At 43.9% G+C, this 25,694-nt stretch overlaps 1 protein-coding gene across 1 annotated transcript; it reads right to left on the minus strand.

Moving 5' to 3' along the window:
• Positions 1 to 370: 370 nt before the first annotated feature.
• On the minus strand, positions 371 to 7,764 carry LOC120873080 (putative protein ZNF720; the record flags this gene model as incomplete). Its single annotated transcript, XM_040253819.1, has 3 exons — positions 371 to 447; positions 1,913 to 2,039; positions 7,753 to 7,764. Coding segments are annotated over 3 exons (216 nt in total), but the record flags the coding sequence as incomplete, so codon positions are not given.
• Between the last annotated feature and the right edge of the window lie 17,930 nt (positions 7,765 to 25,694).

A 25,694-nucleotide genomic window follows, 5' to 3' on the forward strand; every position in this document is an offset into this window, starting at 1 on the left:
TGAGGCTTGATCATGCCTTTGCGTATGCCAAGCCTCCTTCCTCATGACCTTTGCCATGGCTGGAGTTCCTCACGCTGGCCCCCGACAATGCAAGTTGTCCCAGGCAAGACAAGTATTTTGGTTCTCACCGTGAATGTGAAAATTAACCACTGGAGAAAATTTCATAAATGGTAAAAAGAATCAGGAATGGGTCAGGAGATGACCCTCTATGGCAGTGACAGAAATAAACCCAGGCTAATCCAAAATCATTTCCACTGAAGCAGACGTTCCCAAACCACACAACAAAGTATGACTTCCTCCATGATGCCTGTCCCTCTCACCTGAGTTATCTGCTCCATCCATAGATACATACCTGGGTGTACGGCTGGCATCACCATTCTCCATATATCCAGGGAGCCTTCATTTGCTCCAGAAACGTGACCAGGTCTGGCTTAGAGACCACAAGACCTGTTCATCAGAAAAAGGAATATGTGTTTTCACAGATATTCATCAATTTCCAATCCAATATGTGTTCAGGTGAGAGAGAAGTCAAGGAAGAAAGTTAAAATAGCCTTAAAAAGTGATTTTACCAAATAGTTTATTGGAAGCACCTTTAAAAGACAAATGCATCAAAGTCAGGTTCTGAAATTATGCTCAAGTACTACTAAAGCAAGTAGTAGAAATCCGGTTTGAAGAGGAGAGTGGCACTATTTTATACCACAGAACTTATAGAATTACCACTCACCTAGAATGAAGGATATGCAGGTCAAGAAGCAATAGTTAGAACCGTGCATGGAACAACTGACTGGTTCTGGATTGGGAAAGGAGTACATCAAGGCTGTGTATTGCCACCCTGCTTATTTAACTTATATGCAGAGTACATCATGAGAACTGCTGGGCTGGATGAAGCACAAGCGGGAATCAAGATTGCCGGAAGAAATATCAATACCTCAGATATGCAGATGACACCACCCCTATGGCAGAAAGTGAAGAAAAACTAAAGAGCCTCTTGATGAAAGTGAAAGAGGAGAGTGAAAAAGTTAGTTTAACTCAACATTCAGAAAACTAAGATCATGGCATCCGGTTCCATCATTTCATAGCAAGTAGATGGGAAAACAATGGAAACAGTGACAGACTGTATTTTGGGGGCTCCAAAATCACTGCAGATTGCGACTGCAGCCATGAAATTAAAAGATGCTTGCCCCTTGGAAGAAAAGCTATGACAAACCTAGACAGCATATTAAAAAGCAGAGACATCACTTTGCTAACAAAGGGCCATCTAGTCAAACCTATGGTTTTTCCAGTAGTCACGTATGGATGTGATATTTGGAACATAGAGAAAGCTGAGCACCAAAGAATTGATGCCTTCGAACTGTGGTGCTGGAGAAGGCTCTTGAGAGTCCCTTGGTCAGCAAGGAGATCACACCAGTCAATCCTAAAGAAATCAACACTGAATATTCATTGGAAGGACTGATGCTGAAGCTCCAATAATTTGGCCACCTGATGCGAAGAGCCCAACACATTGGAAAAGACCCTGATGCTGGGAAAGACTGAGGGCAGGAGAAGGGGATGTCAGAGGATGACATGATTGAATAGCATTATTGACTCAATGGATATGAATTTGAGCAAACTCTGGGAGTTAACGAAGGATAGGGAAACCTGGTTTGCTGCATTCCATGGGATGGCAAAGAGTTAGACATGACTTAGTGACTGAACAACAAGAAGGCAGATTACATCAAGGAAGAAGAAGGTTAGAGTTATAATGATCCATAATGAAGTCTTTCTTTCAAATGTCACAAATACCCTTTTCCCCCTAGGAAGTAGGGATCTGAACCTCTATTGGACAAAGCAGAAAATTCCAGGGGACATTCTAGAATGAATGAACCAAAACCCTCAAAGTACTTAAGGGATTCTGGAAGGCAGTTATCCTCACCCAAGGAGGCCAGGTTCCCATAGTTCTCTAAGATCACGTCCCTGTACAATTCCTGCTGACTGAGGTCCAGGCACTCCCACTCCTCTTGGGTGAAGTCTATGGCCACATCCTCGAATGTCAGCCGTCCCTGAAATACAAAGGACATGAGCCATGTGGACATGGGAAGACTGCCTAGTGTGACCCAAGAGGAAACCAGCAAGAGAAATGGTTTTGATTTAGGAGAATGTCTGGTGTTACACAAGAATATAATTTTTATACAGCTGTATTTTTCACTGTATTTCTAACCCAGGAAAAGAGAATGATATATGATCCACAGACCACTATAGAAACTATCCTGATCTGGAAGAGAAATTATAAAACAGTCACATCAACACTGACTTATCTATTTTGGAGAGTTGTACTCGTGTGACACAGGATAAACTGTCTATCAAGGAAAGTATGTTAGTCACTCAGTCATGTCTGATTCTTTCTGACCCCATGGACTGTAGCACACCAGGCTTCTCTGTCCATGGGATTTTTCAGGCAAGAATACTGGAGTGAGTTGCCATTTCCTTCTCTAGGGGAATCTTCCCCACCAAGGGATCGGACCCAGGTCTCCCACATTGCAGGCAGACTCTTCACCATCTGAGCCACCTATCAAGGAAAGGCCCCTATCAAGGAAACAGGACATATTTTTAAAAAGCCTGCTCTGATCTAAGAGTTCTGGAGTGGGGCCAATGTGCCACATTTTTAACAAGCTTATTTTAACTAGTAATGTTGAAAATTCTGATGCATGAATGACCATTCTGAATAGCAAAGAGGTAGACTAGTAAGGTAAGAATTTATACTTTGAATTTTAAGTGTTTTACAAAATTGATGGGTCTGATAGAATAGTACCCATAGCAGCAATAATCATTTAACTATTTAGTATATATTATATGTCTTTCTAACAGTTTTTACAGAATCTTGAATGCACCACATAAATAATATAAAATCAACAACACTGTTGTTCCACCTTTTTGCAAATATTTTGTCATTCATTAAGTGACAGATCTTGAATTTTGCTTCAGTTTATGTGAACTAAAATTTAACTAGTAAAACACAAATACACAGAGACAACACTAAAGAAAGTTTATGCGGTTTTTATAGGGTCTTCACTGGTAGTCCGAGCTCCCAAGTCAGGGGGCTGGCTTCAATCCCTTGTTAGAGAACTAGATCTCATACACCACAGCTAAAGTTTGCCTGCTGCAACAAAGTCTCCCACATGGCTCCAAGATTCTGCAGGCTACAACCGAGACACAATTCAGCCAAACACATAAATATGTGTATTTTTTAAAAAGAACTCTATATAACTGTGGAGAATACCAAAATAAGAAAAAATAATAATTTTAACATGTTCATGCATACAGACATATATTAAAATGAGACTATATACTTATTAAGAGTATTAAAGAAAAGCTAACAGTCAGAAAACTAAGATCACAGATCCAGTCCCATCACTTCATGGCAAATAGATGGGGAAACAGTGGAAACAGTGGCTGACTTTATTTTGGGGGGCTCCAAAATCACTGCAGATGGTGATTGCAGCCATGAAATTAAAAAATGCTTACTCCTTGGGAGGAAAGTTATGACCAACCTAGACAGCATATTAAAAAGCAGAGACATTACTTTGTACACAAAGGTCCATCTAGTCAAGGCTATGGTTTTTCCATGGTGTTTGTATAGATGTGAGAGTTGGACTCTAAAGAAAGCTGAGCACAGAAGAATTGATGCTTTTGAACTGTGGTGTTGGAGAAGACTCTTGAGAGTCCCTTGGACTGCAAGGAGATCCAACCAGTCCATCCTAAAGGAGATCAGTCCAGGGTGTTCATTGGAAGGACTGATGCTAAAGCTCAAACTCCAATATTTTGGCCACCTGATGTGAAAAGCTGACTCATTTGAAAAGACTCTGATGTTGGGAAAGATTGAAGGCAAGAGGAGAAGGGGACGACAGAGGATGAGATGCTTGGGTGGCATCACTGACTCAACGGACATGAGTTTGGGTAAACTCCAGGAGTTGGTGATGGACAGGGAGACCTGGTGTGCTGCGGTTCATGGGGTCGCAAAGAGTTGGACACGACTGAGCGGCTGAACTGAACTGATTCATGTCAATAAAATCAAGATTATTTTTAATGAGTTAAAATATATACATCTACTTGTGAATGATATTCTTTGTATATTTTAAATACACTAGGGTGCAAACATATACAATGGTATTAGATAAATTAGAGCTCTTGGTTCTGAAACTTTAATTTCTTGACAAACTGTATCATTTTGTTGAGCTGTATCTTAGAAATTCAACACAGGTGAAAACAGATTAGCACCAATAAGATTATTGCAAATATTTTGAAAAAAAATGTGAATAAGAAGACTATGTGTGATATGAGCGTGGAGTGTACTGGAAACATCACACCTGGGCTTGAGTGATGAAAACGCCCACTCCCAGAACCCAGTGTCTATCATCAACACAGGGAGCGTTCATTTTCCAAAGCAAAGAGAAACCAAAAAGACGCAGAATTTCTCCATTAACTGTGGGGTTTTCACACGTTCCCCACTCCATTTTTCCATAGCCTTGTTTAAAGACAGAGGGAAAAAAATGAACTTCATAGCCTGATAATCTCAGAGAAATCACCAGAGCCAGTGGACAGCATCTGTCATGGTGTAAATGGATCACACGGAAGATGCACTATCAGAGCCTGGGCATTTAGGAAAAAAGAAGGAAATTATAACTGGAACCTAACAAAAAGATATCAGTTTTATGCAAAATTCATTTTATATATACTTCCTCTGTTTTGTATCCTAACAGTGTGTTTAACTAGTAAGCCTTAGCATCACAGAGGACAGTGTCTCCTAATTTTCTTTTTATTTCTGTGCATTTTCTGAAAAATTCTGGATCACTGAGTTGATTCAATATATAAGGGCATTTTCTAACTCCTAAAGAGCTGAATTGTATCCACGTGTGAACTCATCATGGCATTTCCCCTACTTCCCGAAGATCCCAACACTGAACCACATCCCAGTGGGAATCTCGGATTCCAGTGTCTCTCTGTGTTGATCTCTCACAAAGGGAATATGTTCACCAGCTGAAAGTCACTCATTCAGGTTGGGAATTCATCATGTTCTATAGAAAGCCAGGATACAGCCAATGGAGAACAGGATCTGGGACACAAGGGAGAGGTGGTCTAAAGAGCCGGTCTTCACTATGATAAGAAGAAAAGGAAAAAATAAGAAGTGGATAACAAACACCCCAGGCAGAAACATTAGAAGCAGAGAGCTAAAGGTTTGCAGATTCTCAGTCTAGGCATTTCAGGAGAAAAACCAGACACAGCCCCAGGCCCGAAACAGAACATGGACCTGAGAAGCTGCCATTTCCTCCTCTTCTTCCTCCTGCTCTGCCTTCTCTGGGGATGTTATGTAGCAAACACACCTCTGCATCTTGAGAAAATACCTTCAAAGGCATCTGCAGAGCTCTTTAACCTGCAACTACTTCACCTACAGACAGAAGGACTTAAAAAGCTGAAAAGACCCACCTCTCCTGTCCTGTCTCAGGAAAGATTCAGGAACAATCACCTCCTACCTGGAGACCAGCCTGTGAACTTATTTCTTGATTGTTCTCTCCCCGTAGAGAGCTCCTAACCCTCTGCTCACACAGATGATGTCAGCTGACTGACTTCCCCAGTCCAAATCCAGCTAGACCAACCCTGCAGCCTCTTCTCAGACTGAAGCCAGGCCTCAGCTCTCACAGATGGACCAGGAGCCACGTCCTTAACCCGCGCCTCCCCTTAGAATCCCCTGGAGCACTTCCTACACACCACACTGATGCCCCCACAGGACCAAGAGAGAACTCTGTAGGGAAGGCACCAGGGAGGTCCTTGACTAACACTGGTCACGTGACCCTGATGGGAAACCGATGGAAATCACTTGGCCAATGGTTCAGATTCTTTCTGAACCATTTCAGTGAATATGAACCCCTCGAGGTCAGGTCCCCCCTCTAAGAAGTTATGAATCTGCAGGTCTGAGGTGGGGTCATTAAATACGTCTTTAGCACGTTCTCTGTTCTGATGCTTCTTCCCCAAGACCCACACTCAGGAGCCCTGAACTTGAGCCCTCTCACTCAGCACAGCTGAGACATCTCAGGAGGGGAGGGTTTAGGGTGGAAATTTCTGAGGGAGGTCAGCCTAGAACCAGGCAGAGAAAGCTCCAGTACTTGGGGTTCAGGTCTTTCTAAGGGACCCTGGGTGAAGTGCTGTGGGCTCACCAGGCTGAACATGGATGGGTCCATTCAAACCAGAGAAGCAGGATTCTGGTGAGCTCTGAGGGTGTCACTGAAGGGGGGCCTGTGCAGTAGACCTGGGGTTCAGCAAGACTGCTGGTCTCCAGGAAGGGGGTCATCTAGTGGAGGTGCTCACAGGACTGGCTGGAGTGAGTTCAAGGACCTGCAGGCTGCCTGCTCCCCAGACAGACGCTGAGGCAGCAACAGCACGGAGCAGTCAGGGAAGCTCTCAACAGTACTCTCTATGATCCTTCTTATTAGAACCATCACAATGTCCCTGCAGTTACAGAGAGGGGGAAAAAGTACAATGGATAAATGATGGGAAATACATGATCAAATTATATGAGGCTAAAGGGCAGTAACAGATGTCATCCCACTGTGCTGCCTAATAGTTCACTGTTATGTATTCTTCCCTGCAGCCTTAAATAAGGTGGGAGAGGTTAATGTCGGTGGTAGGTAAACACTTCATTCATTACACAGCAACGGTATCACCAGAAACCATTCAGTTTTATTCATTAACATGTATGAATATCGCACGTAGTCAGAACGAAACTTTTTACAATCCACTGTGTGATCCTTGAGTAGAATACAGATTACAAGCATAGACAAGGATATTCATTTTTCTAATACAATGGTCTGAGGGTTGCACTTTCTATGGTTACAAAAGGAAGGCTAATCATTTAATCAACAAGGCATAGATTAATTACATGATTTTTCTGGGAAGGGTTTCCCATACTTTTCCAGGGTATCAGAGAAGTCTTTATTTCAAACATGTCAATTAATATTCATGACTTCTCTTGATATTATAAAAATACATCAAAATTTCAGTGAACTGTCATTGTATTATCCTTAAAAAGCCAGTGACATTGAAATTTTAGAACAAACCTCTGTCTGACTTTAATATGTGGAATTAGTCCCTGAACACTTACATCATGGTGACATACAGGGTTGTTTGACACCAATGACAAACACCTCCATTTAGATATTCAGTGTACACATTATATTACTATGTCTGACTCTTTGCGACACCATGAATCACAGCACGCCAGGCCTCCCTGTCCACCACCATCTCCTGGAGTTCACTCAGACTTCACGTCCATCGAGTCCGTGATGCCATCCAGCCATCTCATCCTTGGTCGTCCCCTTCTCCTCCTGCCCCCAATCTCTCCCAGCATCAGAGTCTTTTCCAATGAGTCAACTCTTCGCATGAGGTGGCCAAAGTACTGGAGTTTCAGCTTTAACATCATTCCTTCCAAAGAAATCCCAGGGCTGATCTCCTTCAGAATGGACTGGTTGGATCTCCTTGAAGTCCAAGGGACTCTCAAGAGTCTTCTCCAACACCACAGTTCAAAAGCATCAATTCTTTGGCGCTCAGCCTTCTTCACAGTCCAACTCTCACATCCATACATGACCACAGGAAAAACCATAGCCTTGACTAGATGGACCTTAGTTGGCAAAGTAATGTCTCTGCTTTTGATTATACTATCTAGGTTGGTCATAACTTTTCTTCCGAGGAGTAAGCATCTTTTAATTTCATGGCTGCAGTCACCATCTGCAGTGATTTTGGAGCCCCCCAAAATAGAGTCTGACACTGTTTCTACTGTTTCCCCATCTATTTCCCATGAAGTGATGGGACTGGATGCCATGATCTTCATTTTCTGAATGTTGAGCTTTAAGCCAACTTTCTCGTTCTCCTCTTTCACTTTCATCAAGAGGCTTTTTAGCTCCTCTTCACTTTCTGCCATAAGGGTGGTGTCATCTGCATATCTGAGGTTATTGATATTTCTCCCGGCAATCTGGATTCCAGCTTGTGTTTCTTCCAGTCCAGCGTTTCTCATGATGTACTCTGCATAGAAGTTAAATAAGCAGGGTGACAATATACAGCCTTGACGTACTCCTTTTCCTATCTGGAACCAGTCTGTTGTTCCATGTCCAGTTCTAACTGTTGCTTCCTGACCTGCATACAGATTTCTCAAGAGGCAGGTTAGGTGGTCTGGTATTCCTATCTCTTTCAGAATTGAGAGCTTAAAATATGGTGGAATTTTTTAAAGTCTCAATTCTTGTTTAATTTAACACAGGGAACTCTAGTCATTGCTCTATGGTGACCTAAATCGTATGGAAATCTAAAATAGAGTGGATAAATATTATATATGTGCATGCTGCTAAGTCGCTTCAGTCACATCTGACTCTGCGACTCTATGGACCGTAGCCCACCAGGCTCCTCTGCCCATGGGATTCTCCAGGCAAAGATACTGTAATGGGTGGCCATGCCCTCCTCCAAGGATTATATACATACACACACACACACACACATATATATATATACATATATACATATAACTGGTGGAGAGGGCAATGGCACCCCACTCCAGTACTCTTGCCTGGAGGGTCCCATGGACAAGGGAGCCTGGTAGGCTGCAGTCCATGGGGTTGTGAGGAGTTGGACACAACTGAGCGACTTCCCTTTCACTTTTCACTTTCATGCATTGGAGAAGGAAATGACAACCCACTCCAGTGTTCTTGCCTGGAGAATCCCAGGGACAGGGGAGCCTGGTGGGCTGTTGTCTATGGGGTCACACAGAGTCAGACACGACTGAAGTGACTTAGTAGCAGCAGCATACATATAACTGATTTATTCGGCAGTACAGCATAACCTAACATCAACATTGTAAAGCAACTATACTCAAATTATTTAATTTAAAAAATTCTTTATATAATCTAAAAAGTTTAATAGTGAGAATTAATCACAAACATTTAGGTGGTAAATGTTCTACTTTCCCAAGTCAACAATTTAAAAATTCCATGAGTTGAATAAATATAAAAGTATTTTAGGTTTGTGGAAATGGGACAGATACACTTAACATTATTGACCTTAGTTTGTACAAAGAAAAACCAAACTTTGAAGAAATCTTCAGGTTTGTATTTCTCACTGGAGAGAGGTCCCTTATGCAGTGAAGAAATCAGTTGAGTATGAAATTTTTCAAGTCATATGTGTAGTTTGCAGGGGATTGGAAATTATAAAGCAGAAAACAAATAATACCTGTCCCCAGTATTCCTAGAAGTTTGGCAGTTTGTCCATGACTCCACTCACACACTTCTGTCTAGAGACAGAACCAGAGCATTTAAAAGAGCAAATATATGAGGCAAATGTGAAAAGGGTTATATTTCATTTTCTTGGGCTCCAAAATCTATGCAGAAATTTATTGCAGCCATGCATTGGAAGGACTGATGCTGAGGCTGAAACTCTAATACTTTGGCCACCTCATGTGAAGAGTTGGCTCATTGGAAAAGACCCTGATGCTGGGAGGGATTGGAGGCAGGAGGAGAAGCGGACGACAGAGGATGAGATGGCTGGATGGCATCACCAACTCAATGCACATGAGTTTGGGTGAACTCCAGGAGTTGGTGATGGACAGGGAGGCCTGGAGTGCTGCAATTCATGGGGTCACAAAGAGTCAGACACGACTGAGCGACTGAACTGAACTGAACGAAATTCAAAGATGTTTGCTCCTTAGAAGAATAGTTATAACATACCTAGACAGTGTATTAAAAAGTAGAGACATCATTTTGCAACAAAGGTCCGTATCATCAAAGCTATGGCTTTTCCAGTAGTCATGTATGGATGTGAGAGTTGGATGATAAAGAAAGCTGAGTACCAAAGAACTGATGCTTTGGAACTGTGGTGCTGGAGAAGACTCTTGAGTGTTTCTTGGATAGCAAGGAGATCAAATCAGTTTAATCCTAAAGGAAATCAACCCTGAATATTCATTGGAAGGACTGATGCTGAAGCTGAAGCTCCAATACTTTGGCCAGATGTGAAGAGCTGACTCACTGGAAAAGACCCTGATGCTGGGAAAGATTGAGGTCAAGAGGAGAAGAGGATGACAGATGAGACGGTTGAATGGCATCACTGATGTGAGTTTGAGCAAACTCAGGGAGATAATGAAGGACAGGGAAGCCCTGGCATGCTGCAGTCCATGGGGTCACAAAGAGTTAGACATGACTTATTTACTGAACTGAACTAACAGAACATAGTTACTCAAAAATGTGCAGAGTCTTCCGAGAATCCCCAAGAAATGGAAGAGCCTCAGGTCAGACAGGATGTCACAGGCCAAGAGGAGAATCTTGGTTCTCACTGTGAATGTGAAAGGTAATCACTGGAGAAAAATAGAAGAAAGATCAAGGAACCAAGAATGAGGCTGGAGGTGACCCTCTATGACACTGAGGGAACTAAATCCAGACTTCTCCAAAATCATTTCCTCTGAAGCAGATCTTCCCAAACCACATGACAAAGGGTGACTTCCTCATGGATCCTTGGACCTCTCACCTGCGTCATCGGCTCCATCCATTCACAACTACCTGAGGATGTGGCTATTCTCTCCACTCTCCCTCCATTCCAAGGAAACTTTCTTTGCTCCAAAAAGGTGACCGGGTCTGACTTAGAGATCACAACACCTGTTCATCAGAGAAAGGAATGTCTAGTTTGCTAGAGACTCATCAGATTCCAAAGCAGTATCTATTCAGATGAGAAGAAAAGTTGTGGTAGAATGTTAACACAGCCTAGAAAATGATTTCCCCCAAAACTTTATTAAAAGCACCTTCACAACACTGCTGCTGTTGCTGCTAAGTCGCTTCAGTTGTGTCCGACTCTGTGTGACCCCATAGACGGAAGCCCACCAGGCTTCCCCATCCCTGGGATTCTCCAGGCAAGAACACTGGAATGGGTTGCCATTTCCTTCTCCAATGTATGAAAGTGAAGTCACTCAGTCGTGTCTGACTCTTACCGACCACATGGACTGCAGCCCACCAGGCTCCTCTGTCCATGGGATTTTCCGGGCAAGAGTAAGTGGGTTGCCATTGCCTTCTCCATTTACAACACTAACAAATACATAAAACTCAGATCCTGAGATTCTGGTCCAGTACTACTAAGGCAGAAAGTAAGTGGTGGAAAAAAGTAAGTGGTGGAAATCTGATTTGAAGAGGAGGGTGCCACTAATTTATACCACGGAACTTAGAGTATTAGCACCAATCTAGTATGAAGGATGAAGATTATCTCAGTGGAGAGGAAGGTTAAAAATCATAATGAATCATCATGAAGTCTGTGTTATGCCCAAAATCTGAGTCCCCAAAACTGAGAGAATAAGACATCCACAGCAATGCAAAAACATAAAGGGGTTTTATTGCTAGCTTGAGCTAGGGCTCCTGTCTCATCCAGCACAGTGGAGTCTTGATGAGAGCCCCGAGCTCTGAATCGCAGATGCTTTTATATAAGCGGTTCTTAGTACAGCTGGTGGGTAATGATTGGCTGAGCCATGCACGTGCCTGCGCGATTTTCAAATCCCACAGCCCTATCCAGATTGGCTCAGGTTTGGCGCCATCGAGGACTTTCCCAGGGTGTGGTTCCCCGGAATCATGACTCAGGTTTTACAAGAATCTGAATCTTAGGCCTAGTATAGCTTGTTGAGCCTGTCATGGCTCAGGTCTGGTCCCTTAACAGTCTGTCTTTCTCAACTCACGTATTCCCATTACCCCTAGAAAGCAGGGATCTGAAACTCTATTATAAGAAGCAGAAAAATCTAGGAGACATTCTAGAAATGCAGGAACCAAAGCCCTGAGGGTAGATAAGGGATTCTGGAAGGAAGTTATCCTCACCCAAGGAGGCCAGGTTCCTAGACACAGGTTCGATCCCAGGCCGCTGAGCAACTAAGCCCGTGTGCCACAACTACTGGGCCTGTGCTCTAGAGCCCGGGAACCACAACAACTGAGCCCATGAGCCAGAACTACTGAAGGCCAGGCACCCCAGGTGCTGTGCTCTGCAGCAAGAGGAGCCACTGCAGTGAAAAGCCTGCTCACTGCAACTAGAGAAAAGCCCACACAGTAATGAAGACTCAGCACAGCCAAAGATAAATAAAGTGATATATTAAAAAGAAACGTTGTTTGGACGTCCAGAGGAGTCAGGCCTCACAGACCAATTTTCCTTCACCCTTTCTCCTTGTGTGGCCTGAACCGGAACACTCAACTTTCCAGAAGGATAGCAAAGGAGTCTCCTGAGGATCTGCATTGCCTGCGATCCCTCATCCACCCCCACCCAGGCTAGACTTCCCACCCTCAGCTCCTCTCTTCCTTGTGTCCCCAGCTCTGGCCCTTCCAGCTCCACCTGTGGTCAGATTTTTCCCTTCACTGTCTGGATGCTCCTGGAAAATCACTTCCCCTTCTACTCTTCCCTAGTCTGGAAAACAGAGAGACTCCCTGAGCCCGTCTCAAACTATCATTGCTGGAAAAGGCATACAACGAATGCCTGAGGTTTACTGTGTCCTGCCTCAATTCAGGACCACGTACCACCCATTCAATGAACATTTTTAGATTTTCCTCTTTCCCATCCCGGTGGATGTCGACTGGGCATTCATCTTAAGCAAAGTCTGCTATGCTGATTTCTGAGTAAGAACACCATGAAACTGCCTCACTCTCCTTAGAACAGGTCGGACACGTGGTCCATCCAGTGAGACTGGGGGTTAATAAGGGACAGTCACACTCCTTAAGGTCTCCAATACTGAGGAATCGGTCCGTAGCATTTCCATGTACTTTGCCATTGGAGCTGTTTGGGGTTACTGGAGGAAAGGGGTCATTTCCCCCTGAAGAGTTGCCCTTAATCTTGAACTTTCCATCTGGGTCACTTGGGGGGAATGAAGAATTTGCCTGTCTCTCCTCCACCACTGACCTCCAGATGATTCATTTTCACCACCTGGGGAGACAGGCCATGGAGAGTGATTAACAGATGCTGAAACACAGACTAATCTTGGAACTCCCAGTGTGCTAACTATATTCAGATGGCTCCTGTGCTCGAAGCTCTTCAAACCCCCTTAATGAGCTCCTATCCTCGCCCTCAACCCTACACTCTGGCCCACACCCCCACTTACCTCCACAGCCCGGCCAGAATCTGGCCCGCAGATGCTTAACCCACATTGATTCCTTGGTGCCCTACACCCTTGTGTGCCTGCTGCATTGTGTCCAATTCTTTGCCATCCTTTGGACTGTAGCCCACCAGGCTCCTCTGTCTCTGGGATTCTCCAGGCAAGAATACTGGAGTGGCATTATCAGAGAAATGCAAATCAAGACCGCAATGAGATACCATTTCACACCAGTCAGAATGGCTGCGATCCAAAAGTCTACAAGCAATAAACACTGGAGAGGGTGTGGAGAAAAGGGAACCCTCTTACACTGTTAGTGGGAATGCAAACTAGTATAGCCACTATGGAGAACAGTGTGGAGATTCCTTAAAAAACTGGAAATTGAATTGCCTTATGACCCAGCAATCCCAGTGCTGGACATACACACCGAGGAAATCAGAATTGAAAGAGACACGTGTACCCCAATGTTCATCGCAGCAGTTTATAATAGCCAGGACATGGAAGCAACCTAGATGTCCATCAGCAGACGAATGGATAAGAAAGCTGTGGTACGTATACACAATGGAGCATTACTCAGCCATTAAAAAGAATACATTTGAATCCATTCTAATGAGGTGGGTGAAACTGGAGCCGATTATACAGGGTGAAGTAAGCCAGAAAGAAAAACACCAATACAGTATACTAACACATATATGTGGAATTTAGAAAGATGGTAATGATAACCCTGTATGTGAGACAGCAAAAGAGACACAGATGTATAGAACAGACTTTTGGACTCTGTGGGAGAGGGAGAGGGTGGGATGATTTGGGAGAATGGCATTGAAACAAGTATACTATCATGTAAGAAACTAATCGCCAGTCTAGGTTCAATACAGGATACAGGATGCTTGGGGCTGGTGCACTGGGATGACCCAGAGAGATTATATAGGGAGGGAGGTGGGAGGGGGGTTCAGGATTGGGAACTCAGGTACACCCGTGGCGGATTCATGTCATTGTATGGCAAAACCAATACAGTATTGTAAAGTAAAAGAATAATTTAAAAATTTTAATTAAAAAAAAAAGAATACTGGAGTGGTTGCAATTTCCTCCTCCAAGGGATCTTCCTGGCCCAGGGAAGGAACCCGAATCTCCTGCATTCTAAGTGGATTCTTTACTGCTGAGCCATCAGGGAAGCCCACCCTACACCCTTAAGTCCTCTTTTTTCACATCCCTGCAGCCCGAGCCACCCCCTGCTCTGGAGCCTCCAGTTTTTCATCTTGTAAGTCTCCTCTGTTCACATTCAAATCCTTCTTCAATTTCACAACTGAGTTCAACGCAGCTTCCTCCATGCAGCCTTTCCTGATTGCCCTACCCAATCAGAAGTGGGTAATCTCTTCCTTCCCAGAATTATCAAGTGATTTCCTTTTTAATTTATTTATTTGGCTACGTTGTGTCTCAGTTGCAGAAGGCGGGCTACAGGGCATGTAGTTGCTCCGCAGCAGGTGGAATCTTAGTTCCCAGACCAGGGATGGAACCTGTGTTGCCTACACTGGGAGGCAGAGTCTTAACCACTGGACCACCAGGGAAGCCCCTATCAAGTGATGTTATTTGTTCTTTTCTGGAGAAGTGATTTTTTCCTCATGACAGAGTGATTTGTTTTTGTGTAGATGCCAGATAGTAACCTACCCTGCTCTTCATTACTCAACAAGTTCAACCTGTTTGGGGAAGCAATATTGCCTGCTAAAGCACTACTTTGGTCTCCTTTGCAGTTAAGAGGGGACCGTGTGACATTGTTTTAGTGGAAGTAAGCTGGGGATTCTTGGGGAAGTTTTTGCTTTCCTGATACTGTCCTTTCCTCTTTCCTGTCACTTCCTTCTTCTTCCTCCTAAAATATGGATATGATCCTGGAGGTGGAGCAGCAATTTAGCAACCATGAGGTAACCATAAGGAAGAAAGCCACTCATGGTGATGTTCACTTAAGGATGCTTTAGTAGAACAATTCAAGAAGCCTAGTTCCCTGACAGCCTTGTAGAGCTGCTATGCCAACTCTGCACAGCCTAGCTCTGCACATCTTTTTTTCTTTCACTGATGTATAGCTGATTTAATGTTAGTTTCTGCTGTACAGCAAAGAGATTCAATTATGCATATATATGTATAAATATATATATTCTCTTTCATATTCTTTTCCTTTATGGTTTATCACAAGATACTGAAAATAGTTCCCTGTGCTACACAGTAGGGCCTTGTTGTTTATCCATTCTGTATTATAATAGTTTGCATCTGCGAATCCCCAAACTCCCAATCCATCCCTCCCCCACCCAGCTCCCCCTTGACATCCCATCCTATATCAAGCAGACCTCTGTGCCCTGTGCAGAGCTTAGAAATGAACTTGTTTGATAGTCATTGATAAAATGTTCACATCAATTTCACCTTTCTTGAAACTATTCCCCACACACACACTTGTTTTTTTTGAAAAGCACCGACTTCAGAGCAGGAGCCCTGGGTTTGAGTGCCGATTATGGCAGCAATGACACTCATTCCTTGGGGAACCACAGACAACTCCTTTCCCTCTCTGGGCCATTTCTGCAATAATTCTGCAAGAATTTCTGGGAAAGAGACAGAATGAAGAAACAGGTCTGGGCATGACCTTTCTCATTAACAATTTAATCAAGCATTACCAATGACATCATGGATATTTCAGGTTCCAGGGTTATTTTAGGTTCCAGGGTTATTTTATGTCCTCAGACATGGGGTTGGTCTCAGTTGATTTCTGGTAAAATATTCCAGCAGCCACCACTGTGGAGCTCATTGGCTTTTGCCATAAACTCAGGTCTGCATAAGGATTCCGAGACTTCTTTCCAGTAATTTTATAGACAGGGGCTAGCAACAATCCCTGATGTAGAATATGTGCATGTCCTCCAAAATCCAAATAGGCCAATCAGACACTGGGCTTCTAACTTCTTTTTTCCACCAGACACTCTGTACTTTTCAAATTAACAATCTGTGGGGTTTTGGGCAGTTTTATTGGTTCCCATTTATTATGTCCAATCAATTTTGGTTGAAGGGAGGATTTGCCTATCTCCTGTTTAATAATACTAGAAAGGGGAAATGTTCCCCAGTCATACAGGGTATCTATTTATTAATACATTGAGGTACAGGAGGAGACACAATGACTTCCCAAGAAATTTGTTCAAACATTCCAATCTTCATCCAAACTCTCACCTTAATTTCATCATTCTTGTATTTCCATAGCTTCCCCACCCAACTATAACTCTCATTAGGGCTGACCAGGCATTCAGTCCCATCACTTCATGGCAAATAGGAGAAGGAAAAGTGGAAGCAGTGACAGATTTTATTTTCTTGGGTTCCAAAATCACTGTTCATGGTGACTGCAGCCATGAAATTAAAAGACACTTGCTCCTTGGAAGGAAAGTTATGACCAACCTAGACAATGTATTAAAAAAGCAGAGACATCACTCTGCCGGCAAAGGTCAGACTAGACACAGCTATGGCTTTTCTACTAGTCATGTATGGATGTGAGAATTGGACCATAAAGAAGGCTGAGCAATGAAGAACTGTTACTTTTAAATTATGGTGCTAGAGAAGACTCTTCAGAGTCCCTTGGACTGCCAGGAGATCAAATCAGCCAATCCTAAAGGAAATCAACCCTGAATATTCATTGGAAGAACTGATGCTGAAACTGAAGCTCCAATAGTTTGGCCACCTGACGTGAAGAGCTGACTCATTGGAAAAGACCCTGATGCTGGGAAAGACTGAAGGTGGGAGGAGAAAGGGGTGATAGAGGATGAGATGATTAGATAGCATCATCGACTCAATGGACATGAATTTGAGCAAACTCTGAGAGATAGTGAAGGACAGGGGAGCCTGGCATGCTGCAGTTCATGGGGGTCACAAAGAGACAGACACGACTGAGTGACTGAACAACAAGTTTTAGAATCACAGAGTATAAGGAGTCCCAGAAACATGTCTTCGTTTTATTGCTAATGTGCATATGGCTTTGAGTGCCCCGCTGGAAGTGGGGCCAAGGAACCTAGGCCCTTTAATGAATCTTTATCTTGATTAGGTTATGGGACCATCACCTCAGGTGATTTGCAGTCAGATTTCTCATTGTCTTATCTGTCTTGTGGCTTTTTAAATTCCCCCAAACAAAGGTAGATAGAGCAGACTTGATTGAGGTCCTTCAGTGCCAGGGGACGATCCAGGGTTCCCCCTGGTCCACCCAGTCTCCCAGAGTGCTACACTGAGATCTTCGTTTTGACCCCATCAACGTCCCCTTTATCCCAATTCTTTTTTTAAGTTTAATTAATCAGTTAATTTTTGGCTGCACTGGGTCTTTGTTGATACACAGGGGCTTTCTCTAGTTGCAGCATGTGGGCTTCTCATTGCAGTGGCTTCTCTGCTGTGGAGCACAGGCTCTAGGCACACGGGCTTCAGTACTTACAGCACACAGGCTGAGTTGCCCCTCTGGCATGTGGAATCTTCTTGGACCAGTGGTGGAACCTGTGTCCCCTGCACTGGCAAGTGGATTCTTCAGCACTAGACCACCAGGGAAGTCAGTTTAACTAAAATCCCTTACCCTTAATATCTGATGGGCTTCCTCATCCTCCACCAGCCCCCTCACCTGCTGTCTGATCACCCTGTCCTGCCTTCAGCAGCCCCCTTCAGCACTCTTCCCTGGAGAATCCCATGGAGAGAGGAGCCTGGTGGGCTACAGTCCATGGGGTCACAGAGAGTCGGAGATGACTGAGAGACACAACTCGAGAGCAGTGATTAAGGAAAAAATGAAGTAGGATTTTCAGTTTTAATTATGCACATCCTGTTACTGTTAGATATATAAGTTCATATTCACGTATTACACTGGTGATAAATTCTTTTCCTATTGATGGATTAGTGCCGGTGTCCAGCCCCGGTGGATCCAGGGAATTTGAAGGTGGGACGGCGTCGGCGTCCTTGGAAAAATACATATTTAATTACAGATATAGAGAGAGATTAGAAATGGATAGTGTAGTAGGAGAATTAGTGGAGAAAAGAAGGCTGAATCTAGATGGGAATTCAGCCAGAGAAATGGGAGCAAGAAAGAAGCGACATAGGGGAATCAGTCTTTCCGGAAACTGATCCAATTTCTTTATTTTTGGGTTTGCTTATATACCTTTTGTTACACATAGGGATGAATACAGAGTCACTCGGGGGTCAGCAGTCCTGACCTTTATCAAAATCAGGTGCTTCACATAAATGTATAAAAAAAAAGGTCTTAGGGATATTACATCATCTTCTGGCCATGAGTGAGACCTGCTGACATTTTATGATCCTTTCTTTCTGATAACCAAAAAACTTATTTTTTCCAAGGGTGTTTTTTCTTAAACCAGGCACCACCCTCCAAATAAAGTTGCATTCCTATAGGGTGAGGGTGTAGTGAGTTACAATCAAGAAAGGAATTTATTTAACCCAAGGTTAACATGATTAATCTTAAAGGTTAATACTTATTTCTCCTATATGCTTAAAGGTTAATGCTTATTTCTCCTATATGCTAGTTATATTCATTATAAGGGCAGGGAACATGGAGATTTAGCAGCAAACATCAGCCCAACAAATGAAAATCCTTTCACCAATGCTCCCCTTAAGATCTATCTAGTCTTAAGATAGTGATAAAGTTACATTTTTACATAGCAAGGACACAGTGATTTACAACAAAGCACAGTGATCTATTACAAAAGAGAAAATTCATTAACTCAAAAAGTCTAGTATTGCTAACCTTAAAAACTACTATATTTCCTTTTCTATATTCCAAATACAATGATTAATATATTCCCAGGTGCCTAAGGATATGGAGGCCTGGCGGCTATCATTGACTCAACAATGAGAAAAGCCCTATGCTAATTAAGACTTTCAAAATACTCCAAAACTCTCTGTGCTCTTTATGGTTGAGAGGTAGTAAACAATCATGTGCTAGTGGCAGGAGTATGGATAATCCTGTCACACAAGCTAGTCTGTCAGCAGAGAGGTTTGACCTGAGACACCCTTGTCCCACCCAGGTTAGGGAATTAGCAGCAACTATTGGCACAAAAAATGAAAAACCCTTCACCAATATAATTCCTAACCAACCCACTATACTAATAATTTCCAACTCCCCAAAAGAATTTGCCTTTAGTAAGTCTAAAACATCTCATGCCTCTCAGGTTGGGAGGATGTAAACAATCACATGTGGCCAGACAAACCTATACAGGCGGGCTAGATAACCTTCAGAGGAGTCCGTAAGCTGAAACACTCTTGTCATGCCCAGGAATTTTTATTGCCTTGGAGCTGCACGTTTACTCCTTCTCCGAGAGAAACGGTTATGGGGGAGAGCTCCCCGTAAAGTCAGAGGTGTAGGTGAGAGCATAAAACAGACTCTGGTTTTGGGGTAGATGCTCGGGAACAGGGGGTTTCCTGAGGCTTGATCACACCTTTGCGTATGCCAAGCCTCCTTCCTCATGACCTTTGCCCCCAGCAGATTAGTAAGAGAAAAAAAGAAAGGATCACCTAATTAGGCCATAATGAGATTTTTAAAAATCTTTAACTTAAACTAGTATTTATGTATTGTTTACTATATGTCTGGAAAGAGGAGGAAATGGCAACCCGCTTCAGTATTCCTGCCTGGAAAATCCCATGGACAGAGGAGTCTGGTGGGCTACAGTCCATGGGGTCGCAAAGAGTTGGACCTGACTGAAGTGACTTAGCACGTATGTCTGTCAGTTTCACATACACGTCTCGTTTACACCCCCGCCAACAACCTGAGAGACTGAATATACAGAAACAACAGCCAGACAGTATACGACCCTCAAGTCTCAGCCATATGACATATATGACCCTGATCCTCAATTACCAGCAACTAGTCCAAGAATCCAAATCACAGCTGCGTGACAGCCCAGAACAGTCAGAGTTTGGTCCACAAATATCAGGTTCCTTATTATTTGCCCCTGCGTCCAGCTCAAAACCAACCAAAGAAAACCAAATATGCTTCCTAATACAACTACAGAAGGTGCTAACCTCCAGCTTTCTCGTGATTACAATCATCTCCCATCACTGCTGACACTCCCTCACTTTTTTCCACTCTAAAGGACTCCCACTGCCCCACCTGCCTTTGTGTCTGCCAAATGCAAATGGTGGTTGCTGGCTCTCACACTACAGCAAGCTCTGAATCAATAACCTGTTTGTTCTCATTTGCAACCCCATGGGCTGTAGCCCACCAGGCTCCTCTGTCCATGGGATTCTCCAGGCAAGAATACTGGAGTGGGTAGCCATTCCCTTCTCCAGGGAATCTCCCAACCCAGGGACTGAACCCAGGTCTCCTGCATTGGAGGCAGATTCTTTACCATCTGAGTCACCATGGAAACCCCAATACAGTTAGAGATGGATTTAAAACTCAAGTTTCTCTTTCTCCACACCAACTTTCAAGAGTATAGAAATTATATAAACTCCCCACATTCTTTGGCCAACTGGCACTATGGGTACTGTACAAATTACTATTAAATGTTTATACAGGCTCACCCTCAATTCAGAACTTCCCATGTGGCTCAGTGGTAAAGAATCTGCCTGCAGATGCAGGAGACGTGGGTTCGATCCTTGGGTCAGGAAGCTCTCCTGGAGAAGAAAATGGCAACCCACTCCAGTATTCTTGCCGGGATAATCCCATGGACAGAGGGACCTGGTGGGCTACAGTTCATAGGGTCACAAAGAGTCAGACAAGACTGAGTGCACACGCAGCTATGCAGCCCCTATCTCAAGCAAAAAAGGAAAAAGTGAATCACTTAAACTTTAGGAAACATGTCTCTAAATCAAATAAAATCACGTTCAGGAGGAAATCAAGAATCAAGACCTCAGAGTTTGTTGCCCTAAAGGTCTGGGAGCAAGTGACGAGAATGAAAACAGAACATGAAATCTGGTGCAATGGGTCAGGGGACCTGCAGCCTCTATTGGACTGGGGTGCAGAGTCCACTCTGAGTCCAGCTTTTATTCCTGATTGCAGACTACAAGACTTTCTTTGATCTATCTTTCCTAAGACACTATACTGACATAGTCCAGAATCCCTTGTTTTTACCCCAGGCCGTTCCCTTCTGGGATAGTCTCGGGAGCAATCAGCAAGTGCGTAGGCAATGCTCCTACCTAACACTGACCCGGCATTCCAAGGTCCATGCTTTCATGATGCCAGTCACACTCCCCTCTGGGTCTGGCCTTGGGGTCTGTAACAAGGCTATTATTCTAAGAAAACCATGAAAAAAAAAATCATCAACACAGTTTCTTGATATATGCTGTTCTTCCAGGTGCTATTTCTATGAAATTTCTCAAGGCTGTGAAAGTACCTTGTTAGGAATTCTCCCTACAAGAGTCACCTTGACTATTCTTCTATATGTCAGAAAATCCTGTTGGTGCCGTTTTCCAAAATATATTCAAAGTCTAGCCACTTCTGACCAGCTGCCCTACTGCCAACCTGGCCCAAACCACCACCCTGTCACCTCTCACTCTGCTTGGCCAACTCCTGCTTCTCCCTTAATCCCCAATGTCCTTCTGGATAAGAGCCTTATCACACTGTGTTTTAAACAGGTTATATATCTCTGCTCCTTCTCCAACCCTTACCCCGTGAACTTGAACTCCTTTGAGACAGAAACTGCATCTTTCTTCTCTCAGTTATTCTTAGCGTTTCATGCACACTGGGAAAGACAGCAACCAAAAAAAGTTTGGGTAACAAAGGAATGAGGAGGCAGTGTAAAAACTTCCCAAGACTCCCCTCCTGAACACGAGGCAAAGGGAAGGAACTGAAATACACTTAATGGTTTCGAAACTGACCAGGAGTAAAGAAATGGTGCTTGCGGTGACTTTAAAAAAGAAGAACTGGGGAAAGTTTGCCGTTCCATTGTGAAAGCAGAGAAGGGAGACTGTAACCCACTGGGTCTCAGCTGGGGGTCGGGACTTTCCACTCTCCCAGGGGCATTTGCTAATGGGCATTTTTGGTTGTTGAAACCGGACATCGAAAGTTCCTGATATCTCATGGGTAGAGAGCAGAGATGTTCACTGATGTCCTGCAGTGCACAAGACCCACCCCGTCAACAAAGAATCGTCCAGCCCCAAATGCCCACGTATCAACAGTGCAGAGGCTGACAAACCAAGCTCTTATCCACCCGTGGGCAACTGCAGGGGTGGGGACAGGGTAAGGCAGGGAACGTAGCTTGTCTGAGGGAACGTAGACCCCAGTCTCAAAGGATAAGCATGCATCACAAAGATGGAGAGAGGGGACAATACTATAGTGGGGTGGAACCATGTGAACCAGGGTTGGAGAGACAGGAAGAGGTGCAAAGTCCTTAGAAAGTGGCAGCCATGTGGCTGAGGCATGTGAGGGGGTGGCTGAGAGCTGGGGAAGGGCAGATGATGGTGAGTGTGAACGCTCTTGGATAACTGTCACTGAGGTTGATGCTTCATCTTGAAGGAAAGGGGCAGGCGTGGAAGGACACTGAGGAGGGGAGGGATAGGGTTGGAGCTGGGTGTTTGCTCCCTCTGCTGCTGGTGGTGGGGATGGGCTGGAGGGAGTGAGACTGGAGCCCAGGTTTTGAGGAGAGGGGGTGTTTTAAGGCTCAGGAGAGAGAGGTCACGCTGGGATAGAGACAAGGGGACAGATCTGGGAGTTGGTACTCAGTGGAAACTGGCGATGAGGGGGGAGGAAACTGAAACAGAAGCCTGCCATGAAGAGTTGAGATAAGCCTCATACTTCTCCTTTGCTAACTCGCATGTCAACACCCTTTCCCCATAACCATACAAACACCCACCTGGTCAGAGTGCCCCAGCTTTATAGCCTCGAGTCTAATGGTTACCTGGGCAGTGTTTGGCTGTCTGGTGCACTCTGATCGGCCACCGGGAGCTGACTGTCTCTGTGGGCTCACTGAGCGCAGAGCACCGTGCCTGTGGACGCAAATTCACTGAATCCTCAAAACAACCAAACGAGCCAAGAAACGCTGTCATCCCCATTGGATGCAGGAGCAAGTAGCAGTAGCAAGAGCTTAAGTGGTGAAACAGGTGCCTGAATCCTGGCAGAATGACTTTGAGCTTAAATTATTATTATTTTAATGAAGAGGAAATCCTCATGACATAAAATTAACCAATAAATTACTTTTTTATCTTTTGGCTTTGCCACATAGTGTGCGGATCTTAGTTCCCCAACCAGGGATGGAACCCTCATCCCTGCCTTGGCTGTGAGAGTTTCAAGCACTGGACCACCAGGGAAATCCCCTTGTTTTTTATCTAATTTTTATCAAATTAACCACTTTTAAATGAACGGTTTAGTGGCATTTAGTATATGCACAATGTTGTGTAACCAGTTCCTCTATCTAGTTTTGAAACATTTTTCCTCACCCCAAAAAGAAGTTCTGCACCCATTAAACAGTTACTCTCCATTTCCTCCTCCCCCAAACCCCTTGTTGTTTGTTGTTCAGTCACTCAGCCATGTCATACTCTTTTCGACCCCATGGACTGAAGTATGCCAGGCTCCCCTGTCCTTCACTATCTCTTTGAGTTTGCTCAAACTCATGTTCAATGAGTTGGTGATGCCATTCAACCATCTCAACCTCTCACCCCCCCCCTCCTCCTCCCCTCAATCTTTCCCAGCATCAGGGTCTTTTCCAATGAGTTGGTTCTTCGCATCAGGTGGCCAAGGTATTGGAGCTTCAGCTTCAGCATCAGTCCTTCTAATGAATATTCAGAATTGATTTCCTTTAGGATGGACTGGTTGGATCTCCTTGACATCCAAGGGACTCTTAAAGAGTCTTCTCTTTCCCAAAGCTCCTGGCAGCCCCTCATCAGCTTCCTGTCTCTGTGGAGGTAAATATCTTGGATGTTTCGTATAAATGGGAATCATACAATAGTGACCATTTGTGTCTGGTACCTTTCATTTAGCATATGTTTGAGGTTCATCCATGATGTAGTGTGTATCTGCGTTTCTACTGCTGAATGATGTGCCATTGTACTGCCTAGTGACTCAGTTGTGTCCGACTCTTTGTGGCCCCATGAACTGTAGCCTGTGTGGCTCCTCAGTCCATGGGATTCTCCAAGCAAGAACCCTGGAGTGGGTTGGTGCCATTGTATGGATGGATCATATTTTGTTTATCCATTCATCCACCAATAGACATTTGGATTTTTTTTTTTTTTGGCTATTAGGAAGGCACTTACAATTTTTATGTTTTCCATTATGGTTTATTACAAGATATTGAGTATAGTTCCCCATGCTACATGCTTGCTGCTAAGTCACTTCAGTCATGTCCGACTCTGTGTGACTCCATAGACGGCAGCCCACCAGGCTCCCCCGTCCCTGGGATTCTCCAGGCAAGAACACTGGAGTGGGTTGCCATTTCCTTCTCCAATGCATGAAAGTGGAAAGTGAAAGTGAAGTCGTGTATGACTCTTCACGACCCCATGGACTGCAGCCTACCAGGCTCTCCGTCCATGGGATTTTCCAGGCAAGAGTACTGGAGTGTGATGCCATTGCCTTCTCCTCATGCTACATAGTAGCATGTTTTTATCCACTCTATATATAATAGTTTGCATCTGCTAATCTCAAACTCCCAATCCATCCCTCTCCCTGCACTCTCTTGAAAACCACAGATCTGGTCTCTATATCTGAGTCTGTTTCTGCACAGCAGTGATTCAGCCATATATTCTTTTTAATGTCTTCCCTGGGCTCTGTGGTAAAGAATCTGCCTGCCAATGCAGGAGACCTGGGTTTGATCCCTGGGTCAGGAATATCCCCTGGAAAAGGAAATGGCAACCCACTCCAGTATTTTTGCCTGGAGAATCTACAGTCCACAAGGTCACAAAAGAGTCAGACACGACTGAGCAGCTAAACAATGACAACATTCTTTTTCATATTACTTTTCATATTCTTTTCCACTGTGGTTTATTACAAGAAACTGAATATGGTTCCCTGTGCTATACAATAGAACCTTGTTGTCACCTGTCTTAATGTTTTTTCTTTTTTTGAAATACAATTGATTTACAATGTTGTGATCATTTCTGGTATGGTAAAGTGACTCGGTTATACATCTCTGCACATTCTTTTTTACATTCTTTTCCATAATGACTCACCCCGGGACACTGAATACAGTTCCTTGTGCTATACAGAAGAACCTGTCACCTGTCTTACTGTCGATGGGCATTTGGGCAGGTTCCATTTTTTCAGCCATTACAATAAGCACGTTGTGAAAACTTTTGGATACATTTGGTGAACATGCATACACGCTTCTGTTGAATGCATACCTGGGAGTTGAATGGTTATCTCATGTGCTCAGTGTTAGAGTGACAAGCATTTTCCAAAGTTGGTCGTACCTACTCTCACTCCTACCAGCACTTTGGGAGAGTTCCAATTGCTCCACATCATCACCAGCACTTGATATATTTTTTTTTTCTTTTAAATGATATTTATTTTTTGGCCATGCCTTGAGACATGTGGAATCTTAGTTCCCCAACTAGGATTGAACCTGTGCCCCCTGTGTTGGAAACAAAGTTTTAAACACTGGACCACCAGGGAAGTCCCAGCACTGGATATTCTTTAAGAAAGCATTTT

Source organism: Oryx dammah, unplaced genomic scaffold, assembly GCF_014754425.2.
Source record: "Oryx dammah isolate SB20612 unplaced genomic scaffold, SCBI_Odam_1.1 HiC_scaffold_13, whole genome shotgun sequence".
In the NCBI taxonomy this organism is placed as follows: Eukaryota; Metazoa; Chordata; class Mammalia; order Artiodactyla; family Bovidae; genus Oryx; species Oryx dammah.